Source organism: Tribolium madens, unplaced genomic scaffold (genome assembly GCF_015345945.1).
Source record: "Tribolium madens isolate multiple individuals breed KSU strain unplaced genomic scaffold, Tmad_KSU_1.1 Scaffold_97;HRSCAF=244;Tcas5.2_LG3a, whole genome shotgun sequence".
In the NCBI taxonomy this organism is placed as follows: Eukaryota; Metazoa; Arthropoda; class Insecta; order Coleoptera; family Tenebrionidae; genus Tribolium; species Tribolium madens.
The window spans coordinates 10,509,829-10,534,838 of record NW_025401069.1 but is presented as its reverse complement, the minus strand read 5'-3'; the positions used below and the strand labels follow the sequence as shown (position 1 = coordinate 10,534,838).

The 25,010-nt window shown below is 31.3% G+C and overlaps 5 protein-coding genes and 1 non-coding gene across 8 annotated transcripts; 2 read left to right on the top strand and 4 right to left on the bottom strand.

Annotated features, from left to right (window-relative positions):
- Window positions 1-2,501: 2,501 nt before the first annotated feature.
- Window positions 2,502-2,575, bottom strand: Trnat-agu. Its single transcript has one exon. It is a non-coding gene; the product is annotated as a tRNA-Thr (tRNA).
- Window positions 2,576-5,384: 2,809 nt separating this feature from the next.
- Window positions 5,385-14,041, top strand: LOC123014391. Of its 2 annotated transcripts, XM_044413481.1 has the most exons (9): window positions 5,385-5,649; window positions 9,806-10,135; window positions 11,067-11,653; window positions 11,703-11,908; window positions 11,957-12,136; window positions 12,184-12,432; window positions 12,477-12,636; window positions 12,776-13,023; window positions 13,254-13,394. In XM_044413481.1, the coding sequence occupies exons 1-8, from the start codon at window positions 5,575-5,577 to the stop codon at window positions 13,020-13,022; spliced, it is 2,034 nt and encodes a 677-aa protein (XP_044269416.1). In that variant the 5' UTR covers window positions 5,385-5,574; the 3' UTR covers window position 13,023; window positions 13,254-13,394. The 2 variants fall into 2 exon arrangements, with proteins under 2 accessions (XP_044269416.1, XP_044269415.1); XM_044413480.1 differs by lacking the exon at window positions 12,776-13,023 and having other exon boundaries at window positions 13,254-14,041.
- An 82-nt stretch (window positions 14,042-14,123) lies between these two features.
- LOC123014154 (phosphatidylinositol 4,5-bisphosphate 5-phosphatase A-like) lies at window positions 14,124-19,213 on the bottom strand. 2 transcript variants are annotated; one of them, XM_044413088.1, is made up of 6 exons: window positions 19,065-19,213; window positions 18,668-19,016; window positions 18,205-18,611; window positions 15,789-15,942; window positions 15,480-15,665; window positions 14,124-15,431 (listed from the first exon to the last, which is right to left on the bottom strand). In XM_044413088.1, exons 1-6 carry the CDS (start codon window positions 19,076-19,078, stop codon window positions 15,177-15,179), a joined length of 1,365 nt encoding a protein of 454 aa, XP_044269023.1. In that variant the 5' UTR covers window positions 19,079-19,213; the 3' UTR covers window positions 14,124-15,176. The 2 variants fall into 2 exon arrangements, with proteins under 2 accessions (XP_044269023.1, XP_044269024.1); XM_044413089.1 differs by having other exon boundaries at window positions 15,480-15,617.
- A 289-nt stretch (window positions 19,214-19,502) lies between these two features.
- LOC123014523 (AP-1 complex subunit mu-1-like) lies at window positions 19,503-21,398 on the top strand. The gene has a single exon (XM_044413681.1). The coding sequence runs from the start codon at window positions 19,515-19,517 to the stop codon at window positions 20,772-20,774; it is 1,260 nt and encodes a 419-aa protein (XP_044269616.1). The 5' UTR covers window positions 19,503-19,514; the 3' UTR covers window positions 20,775-21,398.
- On the bottom strand, window positions 20,831-21,512 carry LOC123014524. Its single transcript, XM_044413683.1, has 3 exons — window positions 21,363-21,512; window positions 21,065-21,184; window positions 20,831-21,017 (listed from the first exon to the last, which is right to left on the bottom strand). The coding sequence occupies exons 1-3, from the start codon at window positions 21,433-21,435 to the stop codon at window positions 20,848-20,850; spliced, it is 363 nt and encodes a 120-aa protein (XP_044269618.1). The 5' UTR covers window positions 21,436-21,512; the 3' UTR covers window positions 20,831-20,847.
- A 1,188-nt stretch (window positions 21,513-22,700) lies between these two features.
- LOC123014750 lies at window positions 22,701-23,316 on the bottom strand. Its single transcript, XM_044414010.1, has 3 exons — window positions 23,167-23,316; window positions 22,997-23,119; window positions 22,701-22,948 (listed from the first exon to the last, which is right to left on the bottom strand). The coding sequence occupies exons 1-3, from the start codon at window positions 23,234-23,236 to the stop codon at window positions 22,755-22,757; spliced, it is 387 nt and encodes a 128-aa protein (XP_044269945.1). The 5' UTR covers window positions 23,237-23,316; the 3' UTR covers window positions 22,701-22,754.
- Window positions 23,317-25,010: the final 1,694 nt, after the last annotated feature.

Below are 25,010 nucleotides of genomic sequence, written 5' to 3'. Positions count from 1 at the left end.
CTTACCAGAAAGATAACGGTGTGTACCTACTATCTAAAACAGTAATAAAAAATGTTGGTTCACATAAAAAAAAATAAAAATGACAAAGATATGAATTTTGTGCGTTACATTTAGTTCAGTTTGTATGTATTATAATTTTATGGGTTATTCTAAAGAAAGTTTTTAAAAAAGATAAAGTTTTAAAGTAGGGCTCAGAATATTCAAAGTAGAGCTCAGCCTCACTTGGCCCCCCTTTAATTACGGGCCTGCTTTTTTTCTAATGCAAAATGTAAGCATCCTTCTATTAAAGATACACAAAAAAAAATAGCGTTTTTCAAGCGGTCTTTTACATTTGACTATGATGGGGGATGAAGGTTTAAAAGGGTTATACAGGGTGAATGTAAAGTATGGAACCAAGCGGTTTTATTTTTGATCATTTGCCTCCAGAAAATAATAATTAATATAAATTAGAGTAATATAAAATATGTGATCTTATTTTCAGCACGAAATTTTGTTTTGTTTTTGAGTTACGCAATTTTTTTTGTCAAAATTGCAATTTATGTGAATTTTTTTTTTTTAATTAAATATAAAGCAGATAGTTGTAATCCTTAGAGTATAGCTTTTATGAGAAAAATGATTTTATAGTGGGTTGCCATTTAAAAAAAAATAATTTTTTTGTAGAACTCAAAAACAAAAGAAAATTTCGAAAAATTTTATTCTTGTTAAATCATCACATTTTTATAGTACTTTATCACTCATCAATCAGTTTTTTTTTTAAATAAATAGTTTAAGCAAAAAACGTTTGGTTCCATACTTTTTATTCACCTGGTATGTATAAGTCCATCTCTCCCGTACTTACCCTATTTGATGTACATAAAATAAAAGCGAAAATAAGTCTCTGCTTTCGAAAGACAATCTTTTTACAAATTGTCGGTGCCACCATTGTTTTAGTTGGTATTTTTTTTACATTGAAATTATATATAACATAAAAAAATTGTCCTGTTACCATTTGTCAAACTCAAAATAACAATTCTGACAAGTACCGAATTTTTTTTTTAAAGCAGTACTATTTATTTATTTGTAAATAAATCTATAAAAAAAATAATTTAAATTTATTAGTAAATATCCAATTTTTTTAAATTTGTAATCGAGTTCGTGTCGGAATATGTATTATTGATTGCATCTTACAGGCGCAGGTCTCGTAAAATTATGTGAAACACCCTGTATGTAATTAAAAAAAATAAAAAAAACAAAATCTCCTGTGTGCGTGTCTATGATGTGTATAAGAGGTGACAAATAATAACTAAAACACAAAAAAATATTTAAAATTAGATTAAAAACAGAACAGCAAACACAAAGTGAAAGATAAAAGAATATCCTGACAATCCTACATTTAATAATTAAAAACCTGCCAGTTCATTATAATTCTTTTAATAACCGAGCGAATTTCTGGAAAGCCTTGTTATGCCCTTTACGAGCGGCGTTATTAATGGAACCCTTAGTTTAATCGCGTCGAATAAAGACGAGCCGCGATAATCGCTTGCAATAACCGATGGCAAAGTTATTTTTCTTCGTTCCGATTATGGAATAATTGAATACCGTATCACGGCAACAAGCCTAACAGGCTTCGTCACCCCCCGAATGCAGTGGCGCTACGTATGTGTAGGGCTAAGTGCGTTCATTAAATGCCGTTGGTGTATTTGCTTATTAAAATAGGCACCCCAATTTTAGGGGAGCTACTATTCATCATGAGAATGTAGCGTATGTGAGCGTCGCGATGCCCACAATGCACTTGCAATAGCCGCCCCAAGCCGGCCGTGGGGTGCACCGCATTCCCATATACTCTCGCCTATCCCCGAGGATTTTCCTCATATTGCGAAACATGTGGAAAAATACGCATGATTAAGCCTTCCACTTTTTATCTTGGGGTTTGTGCGTGTAGATTGCTTTGGGAGAGAGGAAAAAGTGGAAGTGAAATTGTAATTGCATTTTTAGAGCGAATTCGTAGAGTAGGATATTATGACCATCTATTATGGGCTGTTATTAGCAGGCATCAATTACGGACTCGATCGATGAAATCTTACATAATTTATGCCAGAAATTTTCAGATTAAATATTTCTAAGTTGATTTATAAAACCTCCATAAATAAATTGTTTATTGATTTGAAAAATAAATAAGTGCTAATTACTGGTTGTTATCCATTTTTTAGACATTACTAATAAATTACACATAAATAAGTACCTAGTTTTACTGGCGGCACTCATAATAAGTCTAAGTTACTGATTAAAATTAAAATTCTTGAATTGTACGTATAATATGAAGTTTTTTTAAATTTTTCGTCTAATGGAAACTTCATTTTTATAATTTAATATTTATAATTTTAACCATAATCTCCTACCAGCCCGACCTTAATCCAAAATTAATTTTATTATAATACAATTAATAAACTATTGAAGGAATATATTAGTCCATAAAATGTTATGTTATAAAAAAAGTTGAAATTGTCAATGACTGACAATTTAGGCCCCGGAGGGATTCGAACCCTCGATCTCCTGTTTACTAGACAGGCGCTTTAACCAACTAAGCCACGGCGCCGGTGAAATTTTGTTTTGATATCTWCATTTTCCTTGTAWCTCTCATTAKGCAAAATATATTTTTTAAAATARTGTAATAGTATGTCCTTCAATTAAAAACACCAASGGCCGCTGTTTACASTGTTTACAAAACATTTAAGTGCAATCACATTTTAATTTGAGATTATTTTAACGTTTGGCAATACAATGCAAKTGACAATCTAATTAAAATTAGTGGTTTATTATTGAWTTAAACTTTACATTGCTTTCTAAAAATCGAATCTAAAGCAATTTTGTTTGCTGCTTGTAGTTTTAATTTTTTTAGGATTGTAACAATACACTTGTTGTGTATTCCTGGTTGCCTATAATAAAATCCAATTTTAACAAAAACATTATGGTACTCCTATTATTATATTATTATTACATTATTGTATCTCAGTGGCGCAGCCAGAGATAGAGTGTAGGGGGACTTACATATGTAAAAAGTTTCGGGCATTTAAACGTCACTTCAAAAAAGACGATGTGGTACACTGGCGGACACGGAATAAACTGTTTTTTAAATAGCGGGTGTTTTTTTTAAATTTGGCGTCAAAGCTATCCATGAAAGTTGGTGCTCTTATCTTTAACATTTATTTAAATCATTAGTAATATTAATACTTAATTAATAAAAAAAATATTATAAAAACTTACCTTTTTTTAATTTATTTTAACTTACCTTTTGTTTACTTATACACTATTAACTTATTACACTACTATATTAACACTTTTGTAGATACATGTTTTAAAGTTCGCGCTCTTATACGTCCGCCATCTTTAAGTGCTTATTTAAGCTTAAGGATTATGCGCTTTGCCTCTTATACTTTCTTTCTTATTATTCTTTTTAGAACATGTGCTCATGTTTTAAAGTTCGCGCTCTTATTTATTTGAATTGTATTTGAATTTTTTTTTATTTGTGAAAAATTGTTAACTTGACCGGGGATCGAACCTGCTGGAAAGCGGGACCTTATGCCGCTGAGCCACCACGACACCCTACAGTCCTAATGTTTTAATTCAATATATTCATACAGACTTACAAAAAATTAAAAAAATATATTTCTTGCATTTTTACAACGTTTATGTACTTTTCTAAGTCTCTTAAACCAACAAGAGTGCAAATGGTTTAATTTGCAATTTTTTAGTTTTTTCGAATTTTGTCAAAATTTTGGACGATTTTCGATACCCGGAGCGGTTTATTGTTAGTAACTTTGAAAGTATTGACGCAAATCTTTTTTTTTTTGTTTGGTACCGTTGGAAAGCAAATTAAATTTTTTTAGCATATAGTAAAAAGATGATAGTTTTACGTTAAATAGTTATTGAGAGAATTGCTGATGTTTAAGGTGCAATATACAAAATAAAAAAAATAAAAATTTGTGAATCTTCTGAAGTTATGACAACATCGAAAATAATTGTATACAAAATTCGAACTCCCTCCTCGCTGCGCCACTGTTGTATATTAAATTAAATTAAATTAAATTTGTCTACTTCAAAGTATAATAATAATTAAAATTTTATTAATATGTATGTGAAGATATGTCATTATAACAAACATATATTTTGTAAATAGATAGTGTATTATTTAAAAAGATTGTAGAGAAAACGTCGTATATAATGGCTATTATTCACTCAGGTGATTAGAAAACTCGTCTACGAACTACGACTCGTTTTTTAAACTTCACCTTTATGAATAATAGCCATCATTATATGCTCGTTGAATAATATACTATTATAATAATATACCACTTGTCAACATGACAGATAATTAAAACTCATTGGTGGACGATACATACGATACAACTTGTGTAAAGCTTGCGTTATTAATGTGTTCGGTAATAAGTTTAATCGAAATAACGCAAGAAACGTTTTTTTGTAAGAAACTATGGAATTTAGAATTGTATTACCGAAGATGGCAAAAAACTTCAGCCAAAATAGTTAGGGTACTTTTTACCCTTGCAATTTTCAATTTAATTAAATAATTTTATACAGTGCGATCAAAAAGTCTGTCTATCAAGCAAGCGTAGAAATTTAAAACGTATGTCTGTGGAAGATAAAATGTCACATTGCCAAATGAAAAATGTCAAAATATTTTTTATGTAAATTATGACAGGAAACCGTGGTGAACGATTTTTTTGAATAAACACCAACAAGATCTCATTTTAGTTTGTTCTGAGACGTTTCATAGAATAATTCAATTTAATTAGATTAATGTTTTAATGTTTTAATTTATAAAATAATTTTTTGACATCTAGATAACATACGAACTCCATGCAACATACGTCATCAACTAGGACGCCTACTTGATAGAAAGACTTTTTGGTCGCACTGTATTATTATTAGATAAAAATATGTATTGTAATATAGTCGGTTTTGTGATGCTGAAGAATTGCTCAAGAGTGATAACCGAAAGTACCACCATTGACAGAAACGCAATTGTAAAGAGAGTCAGAATTATGTAATTGTGTTTGTATTTATAAACTAATAAACTCTTATAATAAGCTCGATTTAGAGTAATTTTTGTTTTTACTCACAACAGTCACCACACACCCTCTTTGCAATGGATTGTCGAGCGGCACACGAACTTCTATTCATTCTCAAAGTCTTCCCACACAGTTGCAGTTAAGCCGCTTCATTAAAAAGGATCTCAATCACTGTATAAGTGGTGGTACCGAAAGTACTACCCTGGGTGCCGCTCAGCTTCAGAAGAGAAGTTGATTTAAAATCGACTATTATCTGATGCGTAATCTTATCTTTAATGCTGGGCGCCGCACTTGACTATTATTTCGCTACATCGCGTCGCCACGTTACGTTCGAGTTTTTCGGCTTTCTTCATTTTCGTCCGTGTTGTTGTAACAACTAGTAAATAATATGTACCGTGCATTTTTCTAAATTCGTCTTCAGAAGTCAATGATGTAGTGATTTTAATATGTGCAAGTGAAATGTTAGTTTAATACATAAATCAAAGTGTTTTATTTCGGACATATAATTATGTATAGAATAATTCTACTTTTGTGGGTTCATGTTATTGCACAAGGATCTAGCGAGGTTACTTTAACGGAACCGGTACGTAATTTCGAAAGTCAAGGTGGGATTAAATAATAATGATTTAATGGGTGAATACTATATATAGTGAGACTACAGGATTGGTGTTTGAAGGGGGAGTGAGGTATTTGAAGATAACAGGTTGATAAAAGTGCTCAATAATGAACTACATTTGTAAAACCTGTTTGTGTACTTTGATGGATTGTTGGAATTTATGACTGTTTTTAATACATCAAATAATAATAATTWTWMWWMWTTMTTYWMAAMYAMYWMKMTCYWRYAWYWWAWMKAMSAMRWGMWMMKRTCKMRYYTMKWTCARKAKWWYWMSAYMAAGYKMYSWAGWATTYMMGYMMSKMTRRMWTWWWWAYWWYYKTSARMCATGKWWGWWYYWMMWAWTTWWTWWWTAWATAAAACAAGTTCAAAACTCAAAAACTATCTGACAAGGGAAAGTAATAAAAATGCTTTTGCTTTTAGCCTCAACATTTTTTTAAGTAAATCTTGTTGTGAGATACCTATTATGATACGAACTTAAACTGATTTTATTTTAAACAGCCAGCAGTAGTAAATTATGTAAATTAAATTAGTAAAGTATTCTTAGTGAATTATTACTATTATGAAATAAATAATTTTATCAAACATTTTTTAAATTCCTGAGAAATAACTAATCAAATACAATAAATAGATAATATGTTTTTTATTATATCTGCATCATAATCCTAAATTAAAACACGCTGCAGCGGGCGTAATTTGGCCTTTATAGCACGCTGAATTTTAAAGTTGTCTAGGTAACAAGAAATAGTGAAATGTCTGACCAATTACAACGTGAAAAAATGTGCTTAACAACGTAAATTAGTAACCGTCTCTACGAAAACGATTCACAAACAACCTTTGATAATTTTATTGTGTAAATTCACATTTTTTCAATGCTCATAAAAGATCGTAAATGGGCAGGTATAATAAAAAATAGCGTATTACACTCGTTTATAAGCGCCTTTAAAACACGCAAGACGGGTTTAAGAGAACGACGCGTCAGCGGAGTGTGTTTAACTAGTATTATAATATACTATTAGATATACACGGTGAATATAAAGTATGGAGCCAAGCGGATTTTTTTAATCATTTGTCTCCAGAAAATAATAATTAATATAAATTAAAGTAATATAAAAAATGTAATCGTTTTTTGAGAACGAAATTTTGTTTTGTTTTTGAGTTATATAATTTTTTTGTCAAAATTGCAATTTATGTAAAAAAATAAAAAAAACAAAGTAGATAGTTGTAATCCTTAGATCATAACCTTCATGGGAAAAATTATTTAATAGTGGGTTGCCATTTAAAAAAATATTTTTTTTTGTAGATCTTAAAAACAAAAGAAAATTTTGAATAATTTTATTCTTGGTAAATGATAAAACATCACATTTTTATAGTACTTTATCATTTATCAATTAGTTTTTCCAAAAAATAAGTAGTTTAAGCAAAAAACGTTTGGTTCCTGGTATAAATCATTTGCTTGAGCAAAAGTCAGTGTCAGTTTTACCAACTTATTTTAATCTTATAGAAATTAATCAAAAATTTAATTGAATATCTGGTACTACACAGTGGTTAACTAAAAACCTGCGACGACCTCTTGATAATTTTAAATCAGATTTCAATAAATTAATGACTCATCTATACCATATACATGGGCGCCCACAGGGAGGGGGGCAGTGGGGGCCGTTCCCCCCCTGGCACGATAGTGGTTGCTATATTTGATATAAAAAAAGGATTTTTTGATTTTTTACAAACACGTTCCAACTTAAATTTTCATGAACGAAATAAGTAACTAATATTTACATTTTTATCACGAACTGAGTGATATGAAAATCGACAAATGAAACTGTTATTATTAATTTCGACTGTTTTTTTTTGCCCCCCCTGGCCATAAGTTCTGCGGGCGCCCATGACCATATACGTACTATTTAATGAATCCAAAATAACTTTCTGCGAAAATATGTACTAAATAATAAAAAAATAAATAAAGAAATAAAAACAATAAGTAGAAAAAATAAAAATAAATAACAAATGTGTATGTAACACTAATCTTGTTAGTTTCTACTCATGTAGTAGCCAATATCTAAATTCTATTTTTTTTAATAAAAGTAACCATCTTATTTTATCCAAATTTTTACTTAAATTATAGCTTCCTTTTTCTTATTTGATGTTTTAGGGTTTAGTCATTATCTCAGGTGTAATAAATTTAATAACTTAATAAATCATAAATGGCAATATTATCACCTTCCACATTTTGTCCCGGCCATTGAAGTGAATATTCTTATCATTCAATTCAAATATTTAAATTGCTCATAGCTACTTTTAGATTGTCTCAGGTCGTGATGCAAATCATAGCAATTTAGGTCAATAGTCAAAATGTTAACTACCGTATTGTTCATTCTAATTTACACCAATAAACAGTGTTCTTAAATTATTGACTTAAACATAAGACGTGATTCACAAGTAATCTTAGCATCAGTTTTCTTTAATACTTATTGTAAATAACTTTCTTAGAGTTCCTGTGTTTATTTCTGATAATCATTAAAACTAAAAACATTGCATGCTAGCTATTTAGAGAAAAATATTATGCATATTACTTGGCCTTGGATAATGTATTGTGTAATCTACACATGTTAAGGAATAATTAAACTTGAAACATATTTGTGTTTACCTCGAGTTTACCTAATCAAAAATATTTCATTTATTTTCATACCTGTTATTAAGCGTCTAGAAGCTGGGCATTTGAGCGATTAATATTAATATTGTACCAATTATTAATTTGCTAAAAAAATTATAATATACAGTATGTCCCCGGATTGAGTTTACAAGAGGAAAAAAAAATATCTTTGATTTTACGCCAAAACTGCAAAGGATAAACATTTTTTGCTTCAATTCAGTGAAAAAAAAGTTAATTTTTCTCTTGGTTTTTGACTTAGAATAATTTTTTAGTGCTTTTTAAGACCTATCACATTTGCGGTTTTATTTATTTGACAACTTTGATAATTAATTTATTAATTAAATAATGATAGTTCTTGTTAAAAAAATGACTTTGGTTGTTATCTTAAAGCTGTTTCTTTGAGTTGCTATTTGTTAAAATTATGTTTTTCGTTATTTAACTTGTGAAAACTCATTTGTCAAAGTGACATCATTGTCAAAATAATGAAACCGCCAATGGGATAGGACTTATAAAGCAGACAAAAATTATTCTAAGTCAAAAATCAAGAGAAAAATGAACTTTTCTTTTTACTGAGTTACAATAATGAAGTTTTAATTACAGATTTGCTGGTTTCAAGTAAAGCAAAAACATTTTTCCTTTGCAGTTTTGGAGTAAAATCAAAGATAAAAAAAATTTTCCTCTTGTAAACTCAATCCGGGGACATACTGTATATTTAGACTTATCTTAATAAAAATTAGTTCTTAATTATTAGGTATTACCTAGATAGAAATGTTAATAGAAACGTAAACATGCAGGTGTAGAAAGTGGGCAGAGAAAATACACAGAAATGCAATCAAATATAAATATGCAAATATGTTGTGTTATCACTGTTATCAGTAAGGCTCGGATTACGAGTATATGCAAAATGCATATTTGTTATTAAGAGGTATATCAACGAAATTGTAAGTTTTCTATGCATGTCTAATGTTTTTTGATTAAAATAAGTCAATTAAAAAATGCATATTTTAAGTCAAAAATCAAGAGAAAAATTAACTTTTCTTTCTACTGAGTTAAAATAATGAAGTTTTAAGTACAGATTTGCTTGTTTCAGGTAAAACAAAAAATGTTTTTCCTTTGAAGTTTTGCCGTAAAATCAAAGATAAATTTTTTTTTCCTCTTGTAAACCCAATCCGGAGACATACTTGTATACCTACGTTTAATTTTTTTTAATTATAAAGTGTTCCTATATTAGTCAATTTCATTTCATAATAAATAAAAAGAATCTTCTGAAAAATGTGTAACATCGTTTCGATTCAAAAGTTTCTAAAATAAAAGTCTAAAATAAATAAATATTATACTGCGAGGAATATCTGGCAACTGTAGAATATTATACTGCGAGGAATATCTTGCAACTGTAGTTTTATTTATCTGCGACAAATGTTTGTTCTTTTAATCACATAAATTTTATCTGATAATTGATGAAATTTTTTCCAGAATATTTCGACATCAATTGATGGTTTTTCTAATCAGTTATTTGATGTCACTTCCGGAAAAATCGTGATAACCGGAAACAACACCCTTCACATAACCAATTTTTCTTTTGACGGAAAAGTTCCTGACGCCCATTTCTTAGTCGGCAAAGGCGTCGTTTCTGAAATTGGAACTGTGGTACCTTTCTCTGAAAATTCTGCCAATCTTCCCCCGTTAGAGAACGAAGATATTGACTTGACTCTTCCTGGTAACTTAACAGTACTTGACATCGATTGGTTGGCAGTTTTCTCTCCCACGACCCAGAAGAAATTAGGCTTTGTATTTCTAACAAAAGTACTCAAAACCCATAATTTACACTGGCCGCCAAAATTAACCGGACAATTAAAATTTTGCGATTTTTCACATTGCAATATTTTTGTTATTCTTTGTCGAATTTCGACGAATTTTTATTTGGCTTAAAGAAAAAACTGTAATCATTGACGTAATTTAATTCAATAACATTTTTAGTTTTGTCTTATCTTATGATACTCAAAAGACGAAGGCACTGTTTTTTAACTTATTTTTATATTGAGCTGTGGTGTGCAACAGAGGCATACTTAAGTTTTTACTGATTTCAGATTATTGCCCATTCTTTTCTGAATTATGCACCACATTTTCCATAATTTTAACTCTTGAGACATTTTAAAAAAGCATTACTTACATTTCCGATTTCAATGAATGTTCGTATTAAGTAAAAAACGTCAAAACGTCAAAATAGGCGCATTTTATTTGTTGTAATTCTTTGAAGTTCCAAGTTTTTCATATTTTTTGTTTCAAAAACGTAATCGTGCTCTTTTAGTGACATAAGCAATAATTTTCGGTTTAACTACCTTTCTACTCGTATGCAGCCTACTTTCTGAACAACATTAGAAAAGCAACGTCTTTTTCAATGCTTTGTATCTCTAGGGCACCAGAAGAAAAAAAAAAAAAAACAAATTGATCCTGATTCAGAAAAGAAGGGACAATAATCTGAGATAAGTAAAAACTTAATTTGGCTCTGGTGCACACTAAAGCTCAGTATAAAAAAAGTAAAAAATCAGTGCTCTCGCCTTTTAATTATAACATTTACAAGACAAAACTAGAAATGTTTTTGAATTAAATTACAATGTTCTGCAAAGTTCGTTCTTTAAGCCGTACAAAAATTGCAATGTAAAAAATCGCAAAATTTTAGTTGGTAAATTTTGGCGGCCAGTTTAGTACAATTTTGGTGACCAATTTTTTGCAGAATATACCATCATCGCCTCAAACGTTCAACTTCGACAATGAAGTTACTTCCGGTCRGGTATTATTAGTCAACAAAAAGACTCTTTTTATTCCGAATTTRCGCTACAAGGGGGATCATAAAAATGTGCGGTTTTGGYTTGGCAACGGTAGCGAGCCATCCTCCGACGGAGTTGCTCTTTTAGACGAGAAAAACTCTTCGGAAAGTCTTGGGCCGTACCAGGGGCAAAATGTGAACCTTCATTTACCAGAAGGTGTGACCACTGACAATATAGATTATTTGGCCGTTTGGTCAAMTGACGAGGCAATTAGCCTAGGGTACGTCCCTATTAAAGGAATCAGTGAGGCACCAGAAGTTGTRCAAAAAACAAAAACATCACTTGAAGAAAATATGTTGTTAATTGTACCAAAATGCTGCCCCTCTTCTACCATCATGACCAGTAACGGATGTGAAGATAAGGGTCAGTTTCAGTTTCGACCTAATTTTAACATCTACGAACACAACGAAACACATTTTAAAAATGAATCTCTGGATTTGAGTCTGGTTGAGTTTAAAATATACGCTTCCACAATGGAGTGTCGTGCTGGAAAGTAAGTGATTCATTTAGATGAAATGGGAGGGTTTACTACCCTATTATAGATTTCCTTTAGATCAATCAAATGAAGAATTCGCTCTACTGGTCAATGGCTCTCTACTTCTTAAAGGAGCTGCAGGGAAAGGGATTTGGTCACAAGAGAACTTTTGTTTAGAAAACGTAGAAGAGAATGATTTGATACAAATGAAAGTTTTTGTTTGTGCCCCGGAAGCCCAAATACAGAAAGCAATGTGTTACACTTATATTACTTGTAACTAAGTTCTTTTTGCAAAACGAAAAACTTAATTTGGTTTTCCAGTCACAATTATCTCGACGCTTTGCCTTGCTGCCACTTTCATCATTTATTTCTTTTTGTCACACATTGAAGACGTCCACAGGATATTGTTTACTGCTTATGTCTTTGATATGACTGCAGTTTTTCTTTCTTTGACTATAGTCCAATTGGGACATGTGGAAGACAGTGGATGTTCAGTTTTGGGTAGGTATAAAAAACGTTATAAAATTTTTTCTTTAACATTGTTGCAGGTTTTATTTTCCAGTTATTCATGATTGCGTCTTTTGTCATGTTAGCAATTTTATGTGTTGACATTTGCATTATTATTAAGTACATTAACAATGATGTCGAACCAAGAAAACGGAAAGTTTGGTCACTAGTTATTGGCATTGTGACTCCTGTGATTTTCTTGATCATTTCATTAATTCGAAATCTCACACCAGATGTGCCAAATTCGTTTTTCAAGCCTCAATATCAAACTAATACTTGCTACTTTGAAGGTAACAAAAGATTGTTGATTTCTTGTTTTGAAACAATTTTTCAGCTGAAGACCAACGAGTTATACTTTTTTATTTTCCTATAATTGTTTCAATGATCGTAAGTGGCATTTCTCTTGCTGTAGCAAAACACGAAATCGTAAAGCACGATCGTACAAAATTAAACGACTATTTTTGGATGGAAGAGGGAAGGAAGTTTAAGTTCATGTAAGTAGAAATTACAATTTTTGACACTAACACGCTTTGGGCCCACTTATTATCGCTGTATATACATTCGCATGGTGCTTCTTTCGCTCTTTATTCATCTGATAAGACTTGTCTTTCCTGCACGCCTAATCTGTTGCAGGTTTAGGCAATGTTTTCTTACTGCAGTGATAATGACTATTTCTTGGATCTCGAATGTTTTAATGAGTTTCTTAGATGAGTCTAGCGGCATTCTTAAAGCTGCAGTCATCTTTGAAGCATCACAAGGTGTTCTAATTGTCGCTGTTTTTACTATGCATCATTACGGTACTGCTTATTTGGACACACGACGACAAAGAATACATTCAGATGTAGAAATGAATTCTTTAAACCAAAATAGTCACGAATAGGGTAAATATTACTTGTTATCGTGTTATCACTAGCGCCAAAAATTAAACGACAGGGTAACTATAGTTGTATCATTGGGCTGGATTCAGTATAATTTTCTAAATTTTCATGACAAATCATCGAGTTAACTCGCCTAATCATCTTATCTCTACATATTTACTAACTTGCACGACACTTATATCGCGTTATCTGTCTCTAGTTTTGTGATTTAGTAAATTTCTCGAATTTTGTAGGTGGCGAAAACATTTATTGGTTCTTGTTATAACATCATCGTTAAGGATTTTTGATCTAGTGATTTTTTTAAGTTATGGCCATGATAGTGTGTTATTAGTAGTTGATATACTTGAGGCAACTCAAGGAATTTTTATTTTATTACTTTTCGTTCTGAATGAGCAAACAAGAAAAGAGATTCGAAAAAGTATCGCAAAAAGAAGACGACGGAAGCATCAAAATATTCCAAAAGAGGAAGAATTTATGATGGGAAAGATAAACTGAGTGCTTCGTTGTTAGGACTGGTTTTTGTGCTATCGACAATGTAATTTTSAAAATGCCAAATGCTTAAAACTGTACAAAACTAATATGCGTCTTCCTGCTGTGATGTTATTTATTTATTTAATCATATTTTCATTGCAAACATTTTATACAGGGTGATAACTAGCAAATATTCTAGAATTCGTCAAGAAACAACTTTTCTATTTCCAACTTTTGCCGAAAATACGTTTTATTTACATTTAAAATGCAAAAAAATTGTTGGATAGTGAATTTGTTTGGTCTTGATATTGCCTTATAACAAATTCAGTGGTTAGAATGCATATTTGCTAGTTATCGGCAAACACCCTGTATTTTATTTATTAGTTATTATCCAATCTAGCAATCACACACGAAGATTGGTCAATAACTATGTAGAATTTTCCATTATTATTTAGAATTCGTTTTATGTCCATATCCTAATTCTATAGAAATTTTAATTTTAGTTTTTTGTTACTTCTTAATTATTTAATAAAAATAAATGTCTTTTTTAGTCTTCATTTTCTCCCGAATCCTTCGTTTCATGATTTTTAGGCGTTTTGTGTCGACCCCCACGAAGAATAATAAAAAACGGGTTTAGGAGAATATAGTTTATTTTTCCCTCAAAAGCCTTTAAATGTATTTGAAGTATACAACAATTTTGCATAAACATCTATCACTGTACAATAAGCATCTAATTCAGACTTTAATGTTTAATACAGCTGCTTCAGCAAACGATCTGCGAAAATAAAAACTATCACAGAAAATATACACAATTTAATTTAAAAATATTTAAATGCTGGACCTCCTGGCCACAGAATTATACTTTAGAGAGTGAGTTACCATTTTTGTGACTTAAATACTTAAGTAGAACTCCGAATTTATAGTAAGGTGATTACATTGTTGTAGAGTAATTATCTTAATAAGCGATAGATGAGAACATTGCCTAAATAAAATATCATGTCATGTTTAAGTTTCATCATTTCTTCTAATTGGTGTTAGTCCTAATTTAAAAGTTGAATATTTTGCTACATTCCTAGCTTCTAATTAGTACACCACAGATATTAAATCACATTTCACAAACAGAGAGTTTAAAATTCCATAAAAAATATACAGGAGAGGCATCTTGAACATCATTTATAAAAAAAACACTACTTTTTAAATTTCTTTTCAATTTAATTCAAATGTGTTGCATGTCTGAATAAAAAATGCTCTTCAAAATCAAATTAATCTACTAGAAAGAAATCAGAGTGGAAATTTAAAGTATGTACTTTTTTGCGACCCTGTATAATAACTCAATAGCCAAATACTATAAAACGCAACTTTCGTTTTATTTTATAGTTTTGTATTTCATATAAAACGTAATTCAGTAAAACAATGGTCGCCTAAATACGTATCACATAATAAAGGCTCAGTTTTGACAAATACTATTGTAGGTAAGGTATCTTGAATTGTGGAGGTTGAAAAAGTGTTTTTTCGACTACCTCTGGCATAAAAATATAAAAACTTGTTCACAGCGTTACAATAAAAACAACAGGATACTCCCTTTCATAACAAAAATGGAAAGTTGTACAAGGCACAATTACTTAACAAAAATAAAATTTCAAAGTAGGAAAATAAAACTAAATAACAATTAAAAAGGCCATTTTCTAGTCGCTATCATTCTTGACGATAGGGAAACTATTGCTGATTCCCAACACACTAATGACTTTATCTTCAGACTGGCTGAAATAAACCAAGCAATAATTGCCTCTACATCGATTCGGTAATTCCGAAAACGTAATTTCGTATTTCTGTTCATTCTTAGATGAACTTCCAGTTGGACTCTTCTTCTCAGGCGTCGGCGAGGCGCATTTACTCACATACTCATAAGTCACGTAATCGTCCAGACCACTGAAATTATCCTAAAACCAGCACAATTATTATTTTAAGTTATAATTACAAGAAATTACTTTAAATAATCCAATCCAGTCGTCCTTAGTAGCCGGAATATCCTTGGTGATCTTATATTTCGCCTTGTTCTCCTCATCTTGATTCCAACTGACAATCTTATCGAACTCAACAATTCGTTCAGAATAATCTGAAAAGACCTGGTCAACGGAGACACGCGTTGAAAGCTTCAAATGTTTAGCTGGGATCTGATAAGTAACAACATGGCCACTTTATATACTGATGAAGAATGAAATGARGCAAAGCTGAACCAACACTCCCGCGAAAGCGTTAATGACTATGTTGCTGACTTTTTTCATGAAAATACACACCTTAATATTGAACTCGGCTGTGACCGGTTTGTGGTCGCTGAGTTGATATGAAGGATGATGTTTGTAGGACAATTGGTCGACTTTGAGGGTAACGTTTTCGTAGTTGTGAGGGTTTACGCTGTACAGAATTCGATCGCACCATGCTGGTCGACGCCTAAGAAGAAAATTATTCAAAGTCGACTTGTAAAGCAAAACTGAAGATTATAGTGGAGGTTTACGAGGAAAAGAAGAAGATTCTATAAAAATAGAATCAAGTAATAAACATATAAATTTATGATCGTTGTGTCCTATGACTTTGAAAGTAATTCAGTTTTAGCCAGATTTAAAAAAATAAAATTTTCCTTTTGGAGTGAAAAAGAAGACAATCCAGAATATTCTAGAGAAATAGAATCAAGTTATAAATATATAAAAGTATGACCGTTGTGTTCTATAACTTTGAAAGTAAGTTGGTTTTAGCCAGATTTAAAAAAAAAATCCTTTTGGAGTCAGTTGCGTAATCACCTTTTGAGAGTAATTTTCATAACGATTTTCTCCCTTATGATAGCATATTTTAAGAAACGCATATTTTTCATAGTTTATTGTACCTTCAAAATGTATGGGTGTAAAATAGTGTCGTCCGTATATTTCAAAATCATCCTGTATGTAGATGATACAATTTTTATTCTATTCTATTTTTAAACTATAAAAACAATATTTATTCCGCAAACCATACAACGCGTTGTTAAAAATTTTTTTTTTTTCAATTAAATGTCTAGCTAAGATAAATAAATCTAAAAATAGGTTTAAGGCGATTAAATGTTTCTTCACTCGGCGCTTGCCTGGTATTGCGTAAAATGGAATTACCATAATAAAAAGATATCGGTGCAAAGGTGTGTCCATCATCTAGAAATGTTTTCAAAATATTTATTTTTTACATAAATCCAAATTCAACTCGTCGATGTTCATATTAGCCAGTTTTTATACATCAAAATCAAAAAGTCCTTCTGTCAAGCAAGCGTAGAAATGTCTTGAAAGATAAAATGTCCTAATGACAAAAAATGAGAAATGCCAAAATAATTTTCATGTAAATTATGAATAAACACCAACATTTCATTTTATGTTTTGAGACGTTTATGTTTGCTTAGATCAATATTTTTATTTTTATAAAATAATTTTTTGACATCTAGGTAACATACTAACTGCCATGCGACATACGTCCTAGTTGATAGAAATTTTTTTTTGATCGCACTGTATGTAGGTATTTCTTAAATTGATACAGCCTTTATTTGTAAGGTTTATAAGATAGTAAGTATACATAATTTACTAAACAAACCAAAAACAGCGCAAAAATACCTTAAAATCCTGGCTATACCTTTATTTATTTTACAATTAACTTCGCACATTTACAACCTAAATACCTATATCCGTCCTGCTTTAATATTTGATATCGTCAAACAGTGATAACAGGATTATTAAATAAAATTCTATACAAAATTTTCAACAGATGAAATAATTGCTATTATACTCAGAAATTAGATACATAAAGAAAACTTACCTTTATCTTTCCACTCACTCCCTAATATAAATTTTACAATTTTGACTACTCGTTTATTAGTTTTAAGGTAATTATTTTCATGTAAACGAGCTACAATTTAAAAAAGCGAAAATAGTTWCGTTTATCCTGATTAWGATTTTACAGAGTGGACAGACAATGTTGATGTCATCATTCTACATATTTTAATTTATGTACTTCTAAWTGTGTAGTTAACAGTTAACATTATGTTATAATTATTTTCTTTCATTACCTCGTCCAATTAAACTTGGAAAATTATTTTCCAATTTATTCTCATTTTTTTTGTGATATTACTGTTGAAAATTTTTACATAGTAATGAATATAGCAAATATTTAATTCAGAATTAAATTAATTGTCACTTACTTGTGTATTAGGACAACTTTGGAAACTTTTTACTACATTTTCTTGTGTAAAATAAAAGTACTGTACCTGGGAGATATAAGAGACTATGTCCATTTTTACCAAAACTAACCGAAGCTAGCTACACCATAATTTACTTTATACGCAAACGTCACAAAAGTGCCCACTTTTATGATTTTAATTTACTAATGTTTGTTTCTTTCTTGTCTCTTTCGCTGCTTCAGCAATTTCTGGAGAGGTACATTGTAGATCATCAGTATCCGACATTTTGCACTACTAACTGCACTAGTCATGTACGAGTTAATGTTTGTTTATAAGCGTTATTAGTTTATGGATAAAATAGTATGTTATTTGGAGTATCACTATACTATACCCAGAGACATACAACATTGACAACCCCAAATGAATATCTAGGAAAGTTACAGATAACAGTCGATTAAAACAACGCCAAAATAATAACGAGATTTGAGCAACATTCTTTTGTATGGCATGATCTGACTTACTTGTAGTCGTATTTGTTGGTTCCCACTTCAAATTTAAAAGTTGGTGGAAATTCTGGATCTTTTTCTTCAAGTTCGCTAAAAGCTTCCCCTTTCCTCATAACATATCTCAACTGATCAAAAGTAAAAAGCTTCTTTAACTCATTTTTTGCAATATCCCTTTCAATCTCTTCAGGAGTCTGCTCATACTCTTCTAACAGTCTAAAATTAAGATCGCCCATCCAAAATACATAATCATGAAAAAATATTTCAGTGGTTTCGTCAACGTGAAACTCTTGATCTTTAATAATATTGTTGTAATCCTCAACGCGATCCTTGAGCTGATTATCGTGGGCGCTGAGGTGGGAGTTCACAAAACATAATGAGCAGCCATAAATACTGAGTCTAACACTAACTGCACCTTTGTTACCCTAAAAATACACGAGTGAAACAACTACCAAAAAAATTGTTAAAAGCGTCAACTAACCCACATTCCTGATAACCCCGTCCTCGTATACTCAGACTCAATTTCCCTAACATTGAGAAGGTGTTTCCTGAGGCAATAAACATTGAGCAACAAACCCTGAAGCCTAACTGACTTAATTTTAACGTAATTAAAGGTGTCAAGCAGTTCRTTGCAYGCATAAGTCCATGGGTCGTCAAACAGAGCGTCAAGAAGCATATTTTGAGGCTGAGCTTTCACTTCTTGAAAACTCAAAATGTAAAGATCTGGTGGTTGGAATTTGTCATTTTTGTGGTCATCAGGCAAACCTAATAACGAGTTCAGTTTCACATCAGGTGTGCTAGTGCCCACATTGTAGGTGCCCAGGTATAAGCTAAAAAGACAAATGACAAGATAACCTACATGAATGAATGAAACTCACCGCAGATTTTCCATTTTCAGTAGAAAAAGCTCACAATAAGTAACAATAAATCGTTTATGAGATAAAATTTAAGGAGGAACTGCGTACTATTTTCCTCACAAGTATTTACATCGATTTTGACATTTTCTAATAATTCTAGTATATCTATCTTTCTTTGTTGGATACATTGTGGTGATAGGCTTTAAACGCTTTTATTCTCTTTCTTTTTAAGCATGCGCAGCGTTTTTTATTGCATATCCATACCGTGTAAAATCCATACTAGATTTTGTTGGTATATTTGGTTGTCTATATTAAATTATTAAAGTATTTTATAAAAGATTTAATTATGATTATTACTCTCAATTATTATGTTTTCTTTTAGCCCTTCTTTTTGTATAATTTTTTTTATTTTATTAAAATGAGTGACAAAATTTCAACTGGAAGTATGAGAGACGTCATATTGTTGTCAAAATGGCCCTTTCCTCGTTTTTTATTTTAGACTCAAATGGAATAGTTCTTATATCTCGAGATTATCGCGGAGATGTCGACAAGGAAATAATCGAGAAATTTTTTTCTTTATTAAACCAACAAGAAGAAGTAGGAAATTCATCTCCTCTGCTTCATCATGACGGAGTTTCTTTTGCTTATGTAAAACACGAGGGCTTGTATATAATCAGTATAATGAAGAAAAACGCAAACATTACCCTAGTTTTCACTTTCTTGTACAAGTTTATTCAAATAGCGACCCAATACTTCAACAAACTCGAAGAAGAAAGTATCCGCGACAACTTTGTGATTCTGTACGAGTTGTTGGACGAGATAATGGATTTCGGCTACCCGCAAACCACCGATTCGAAAATCCTCCAGACGTACATCTTCCAAGAGAGTTACAAGTTGAAAAACTCTGCAACGATTCCGGCCGTGGTGACAAACGTGGTCTCGTGGCGGCCCGAAGGCATAAAATACCGGCGCAACGAGCTGTTTATCGACGTAATCGAATCGGTAAACTTATCAGTGAATTCCTCCGGCGCCATCCTTCGAAACGAAGTCATCGGTTGCGTAAAAATGAAGGTACATTTGTCCGGAATGCCCCAATTAAGATTAGGCTTGAGCGACAAGATTCTTTCGGCAATAAATTCAAGCGGAGAATCGGCCACTTTCGAGGATGTTAAGTTCCACCAATGCGTCCAATTATCGCGGATTTGCGATAAAAACGTTTACTTTATTCCACCCGATGGCGACTTTGAGCTGATGTCGTATCGGATGAATACGGAGATTAGGCCTCTGATTTTGGTCAGGAGTAAAGTGGTCCAGGGGTCGGTGAGCAGTATAGAATACGTGGTCAAAGTCAGTGCCCAGTTTAAGGCCGCTTCGACGGCGAATAATCTGGAAGTGACTTTGCCGGTTTGTCAGGATGTTGATTCGCCGGTTTTTAAGACGACGACAGGGATGGCGAGTTATGTCCCGGAAAAGGCGGCGGTGGTGTGGAGGATCAAGTATTTTCCGGGAGGGAGGGAGAGCGTTCTGCACGTTTATTTTAAACTTTCGACGATACGAGCTGAAGAAAGGGACGACAAGAAACCCATACAAGTTAAATTTATGATCCCATATTTTACCATTTCTGGTTTACAGATTAAGTATATGAAAGTGATTGAGAAGAGTAATTATAAGGCTTTAACTTGGGTAAGGTATACTACTCAAAATGGAGAATATCTGGTTTGTCTCAGTTAGCCACATCCTGTCTTTAGTATTAAAATCACAAGTATTTATAAATAAAATAAACTGCATTTATTCTTAGAAATTTTTAATCAAGTGTTTCTACATTGTTTATTGGGTCAACCTCGTTATTAATGTTTACATTAACTGGCCCTTTGCTGTGAGAGACGTAAGTTCCCGAAAACGATGAGCTGTAGAATGTTGTCGATGGACCAAAAGGATTTTCTACATCCTCTCTGAAGTCTTTCAAWGTCATATCTAAAATTCCATAAWGTAAACTRTTCCAAAAACCTGTAAAATTTTACCTTGTGCATCTAAACAAGCAATAATCGTTGACAAAATCTTTTTGTCATCACTTGTRTTTATAGTTTTTTTGCAAGCCACWGTTGTTCCAGGACAGTCCCTTTCGTAGCATTTAACGGTGTCTGTTGGCAACAATGATTATCAAAAATTTACGGTATTAGACCGGTAGCAACATTTCTAATAGTTTATGTATGTTTAGCAAAAATTTAGAGTTCTTATACTCTACAAAAATGTAGCTAGCGTTTACATAGTTATCAATTCAGTATCTTAAAAAAAAATATTATGTAATACAATACGTGCCGTGAAGAAAGACAGGTTGGCTGAAACACTGAGCGATCACCGCCACTAAAAGCACTAAAACAGTTTTTGACATTTTTTTTCCGACTCAATTGACTGTCGACAACTAAATACTGGAGAATTTATTTTCTTCAACTAGATATAGGAACTTATCATTTGCATTGAGACTTGAATAAAGTTCATGACCCTTTGACACTGAATTTTCAAAATAAGGTTATCGGGTTTCTAAATTTTAATTACTGATTTTTTGAGATTTATTTTGGATTGAAAAAATAGTGATTTAAATTTACTTAAAAGAAAATGAATTTTGTTGTGCACTCCTCTTTCTTCGAAGATTATTTGGGAGGTTGAAGGTTATAAAAATCCGGTGTTTGAATATAATATTGATGGATAACCTTTTGTGAAGGCAATATAAACAAAAGTTTGTTTTATGTAAATTTTTAAAATCAAATTGTAGTCAAATATTAGTTTATTATAAGCAACCTACACAAAGATGTTGTGTATTATTTCCCGAATAAAACATAAACATTTTAACGAGTTTTACTATGTAAGCAGATGTTTAATCAGATAAGTTTTTATAAATTCTATTACTTTTGTTATTTATTTTGAAATTGTATAGTTAGCGTCGGCAACTCTTTGTCTCATATCTGTTTCAATTTGTAATTAAAAAAAGTATTTAACGAGATGTTCTGTAAAATTTCTTTTCACTTATGTTTCTGCTGACTCAAACTCAAATAAACTGTTCAATTACTTCCTTTTTTGGTCTGTCCACTTCATTTTAAATTAATTTTTTCAATCCACATTTATTTATCTACCGAAAATTACAAACAGGTGTGTGAAATCCTTATATCTGTGTGCAGTCACTCATGACAACAAAATAAGAGAAGGAATAATGCTAAAATAATTGTGGTTATTATAAAAAATACGAACAGAAACCAAAAAGAATAATTTTGCATAATCATGTATTTTTATTAACATAGGTTTTCAAATTTGGAATCACCAAATTTAGAAATATTCCGTTTGAAATTCTCTCACATAACTATTAAAATAATTAAAATAAAATTTAAAKAWCAAATTGCTACTTTGGCATACTTATTARCCGCCCCAAATTAACGCATCATATGATAAAATCATTTGTTRCATGATGCTTCTTATTTKGCTAAGCAGCAGAAAATTTMATGATATTTAATTGCAAATATCCATTATTTTAATGAAAGTAAAATAAACTTAGTAGCTAGGGGAAACTGGGACAAAACAGACTTCTTGAGTCAGCATATATTTTGTTTTTGGGCAGAAATTTAAAACTGAGTTGTAGCGGTGTTTATAAAAAGGGAACACAAATACTAAATCATCACAATTTTATTGAATCTAACTACACTTCGTATTTTACCAAACTTAGGATCTTGTAGTCGTTCTAGAAGTAGTGTTCCTTATTCTTCCAGTTGGAGTAACACTCGAAGAAATAGGAGTAACAGTTGACACATTTTTCTGAAACCCTACTACCACATTAGCCACAGTAAGGCCCTGGAAGCTCCAGTCGGCGCCAAAAGGGTTAGGTCGAGTGTTATTGAAAGAATTAACCGTCGTTACTGAAATTTAAATTTTAAAATCTGTTTAATTGGATTTTAATAACTTACAAGTATCATCAAGACAGTCAACTTCCGTCTGTAATAATGTGTTATTTGCCACGGTGTATTGGAGTCTCTGACATAGGACGGTGGAAACGGGGCATATTTGTCCAAAACAGCGATAAGTTACACCTTAGGAGGTTTATTTATAACTGAAGTGTTATCAATTTTGTACCTACCTGCTGGAGTTTGTGCATTTGACGTTAGAGTCGAAGCAATGAAAATAAACAGGGCAAAAGCTTTCATCATGGTGCAAGTTAGTACTGTTTTACTTGTAGCTTCCACTAATTTAAATAATTTTCAAGGCAAAAAAGGTATATATAAGTGTGTGGTGAGTCACTTACGATAAGTTATATTTACGTTTGTTTGCAACAATTTTGCTAATTAAGACCGAAAGCTTTTTTTGAAATTGTGACATTTCGGGGTCTGATAAGTGATTCTAGGTTCTCGTTTGAATAAGAATGCGAATTTTACACTCTGGTAATTCTATTTGTTTTCATAGAGCCGCTGAATATTTCAGTTTATTAACAAACCAAAGTAACGTTCCAAATGTTTTATTCATAGTCCTCAGATAATTAGTTGCCATGCTCTAATTCAAAATTTACTTTTTGAATTTTGTCTCTGACATGTTTCGGTTTACCACATACTATGTTAAGACATGACAGTTTTAGATTCCACAGACGCTTTCATGGGAAATGTTCGGAATTTCTGCAACATAAATTCACTTAAACGAATTGACTGAAACTATTTTCCGGGTTGAATAAAATGGGGTAAATGRTTGTTTTGAGAAATTAATTTAAAGAAACTTTGTTATGTAGGGTTCAGGAATACAAKCACAAACACTTTTCACTAAAAGTAAAACTGATGTTCAAGCTAGCATCAAATATGGAATAAAATTATAATTAAAGTGAATAMAACTTTCAGCGGGACTGTTTAAGTATTTGGTGTGAAATTGAAATTATAAATTAGGTTTGAAATTAGCACAATATTTGCATATTTCCAACACTAAAACTAGATATTTTTAACACACAACGTAATAAACGTGGAATGATGATCCTTTTAGCAAAATGGGTAAATTTTTGCTTCTTATAATAGATTCAGCAAAGCGAAATGAGTGCCGGACAAGATCTGATCTGAGATAGATTTTTTGTCATTACTCCTTTCATTATTTATAGTGCGGCCGAATAACGTTTATAAATCAAAAGTGTTGTCAATTTTTTGCTTGAATTCACACAAAAACAACTCCACTCGTTCAYTATTTCAGCGGAATGGTATTTTAAGTCCTCATATTGGSGTTTAAAAAAATGTTAAATTCCTAAACATAGCATAATTTTTCTTTAGTTATCTTTGCTGCATCGTTTATTTCGTCTCATCAATTTCTTCACTGTTGTTGTTTCCATCATAATATTTATTTACAAAGTTTAGATATAAAAGAGTACGAGATATTTCAAACACTTATCTACTATAAGAAATGCTTGCAAAATTTTTCCCTCGAATATGACGTTGTCTTGTAAATAAAATATAGCCAGACACATTATCTAAATATAGAAAATAAATTTCTTCCAACGTATTGTCTATAAGCTTGTAAGCAAATCACTCTTTGTTAAAAAACTAAATTTAAATCTCTGTTATTAATATTATGTCATAATTACTGGTCAGTGGTCACACTTACACAAAGTGATCAAAAATGACGTGTACCTATTTTTTATAATAATTTTATACACCAGTAACTCATGTAATAAGCCATAAATGAACTAAATTTGATGCAGTCTGCTTCAATCCTAATTGCTAATTTTTCAATTATCAGAGAGTAATTGCGAGAATTTGTTACCAACTCATCATTATCGCACATGAACAGCGATTCTTAGGAAAATGTTGAAGAATGTAGACAATAAAATCGTGAGCACGTGACAAATGTTCGACTCTAGCAACCGATCAATCCTTGTCCAATTTACTTAATCCAATTAGGAAATAAAAACGATATTGGCTATCAAAGTTGCATATCAAATAGCTCAAATAACAT

What these genes read in the sequence shown, in the direction of transcription:
- LOC123014523 (XM_044413681.1), top strand. Translation starts at nt 19,515, where the DNA reads ATGGCCCTTTCCTCGTTTTTTATTTTAGACTCAAATGGAATAGTTCTT.
- LOC123014750 (XM_044414010.1), bottom strand. Translation starts at nt 23,236, where the DNA reads ATGATGAAAGCTTTTGCCCTGTTTATTTTCATTGCTTCGACTCTAACG. An exon ending in AAATGCACAAACTCCAGCAG is followed by an intron (nt 23,120 to 23,166) that starts GTAGGTACAAAA and finishes AAACCTCCTAAG; the next exon opens with GTGTAACTTATCGCTGTTTT. An exon ending in TGACTGTCTTGATGATACTT is followed by an intron (nt 22,949 to 22,996) that starts GTAAGTTATTAA and finishes TTTAAATTTCAG; the next exon opens with TAACGACGGTTAATTCTTTC.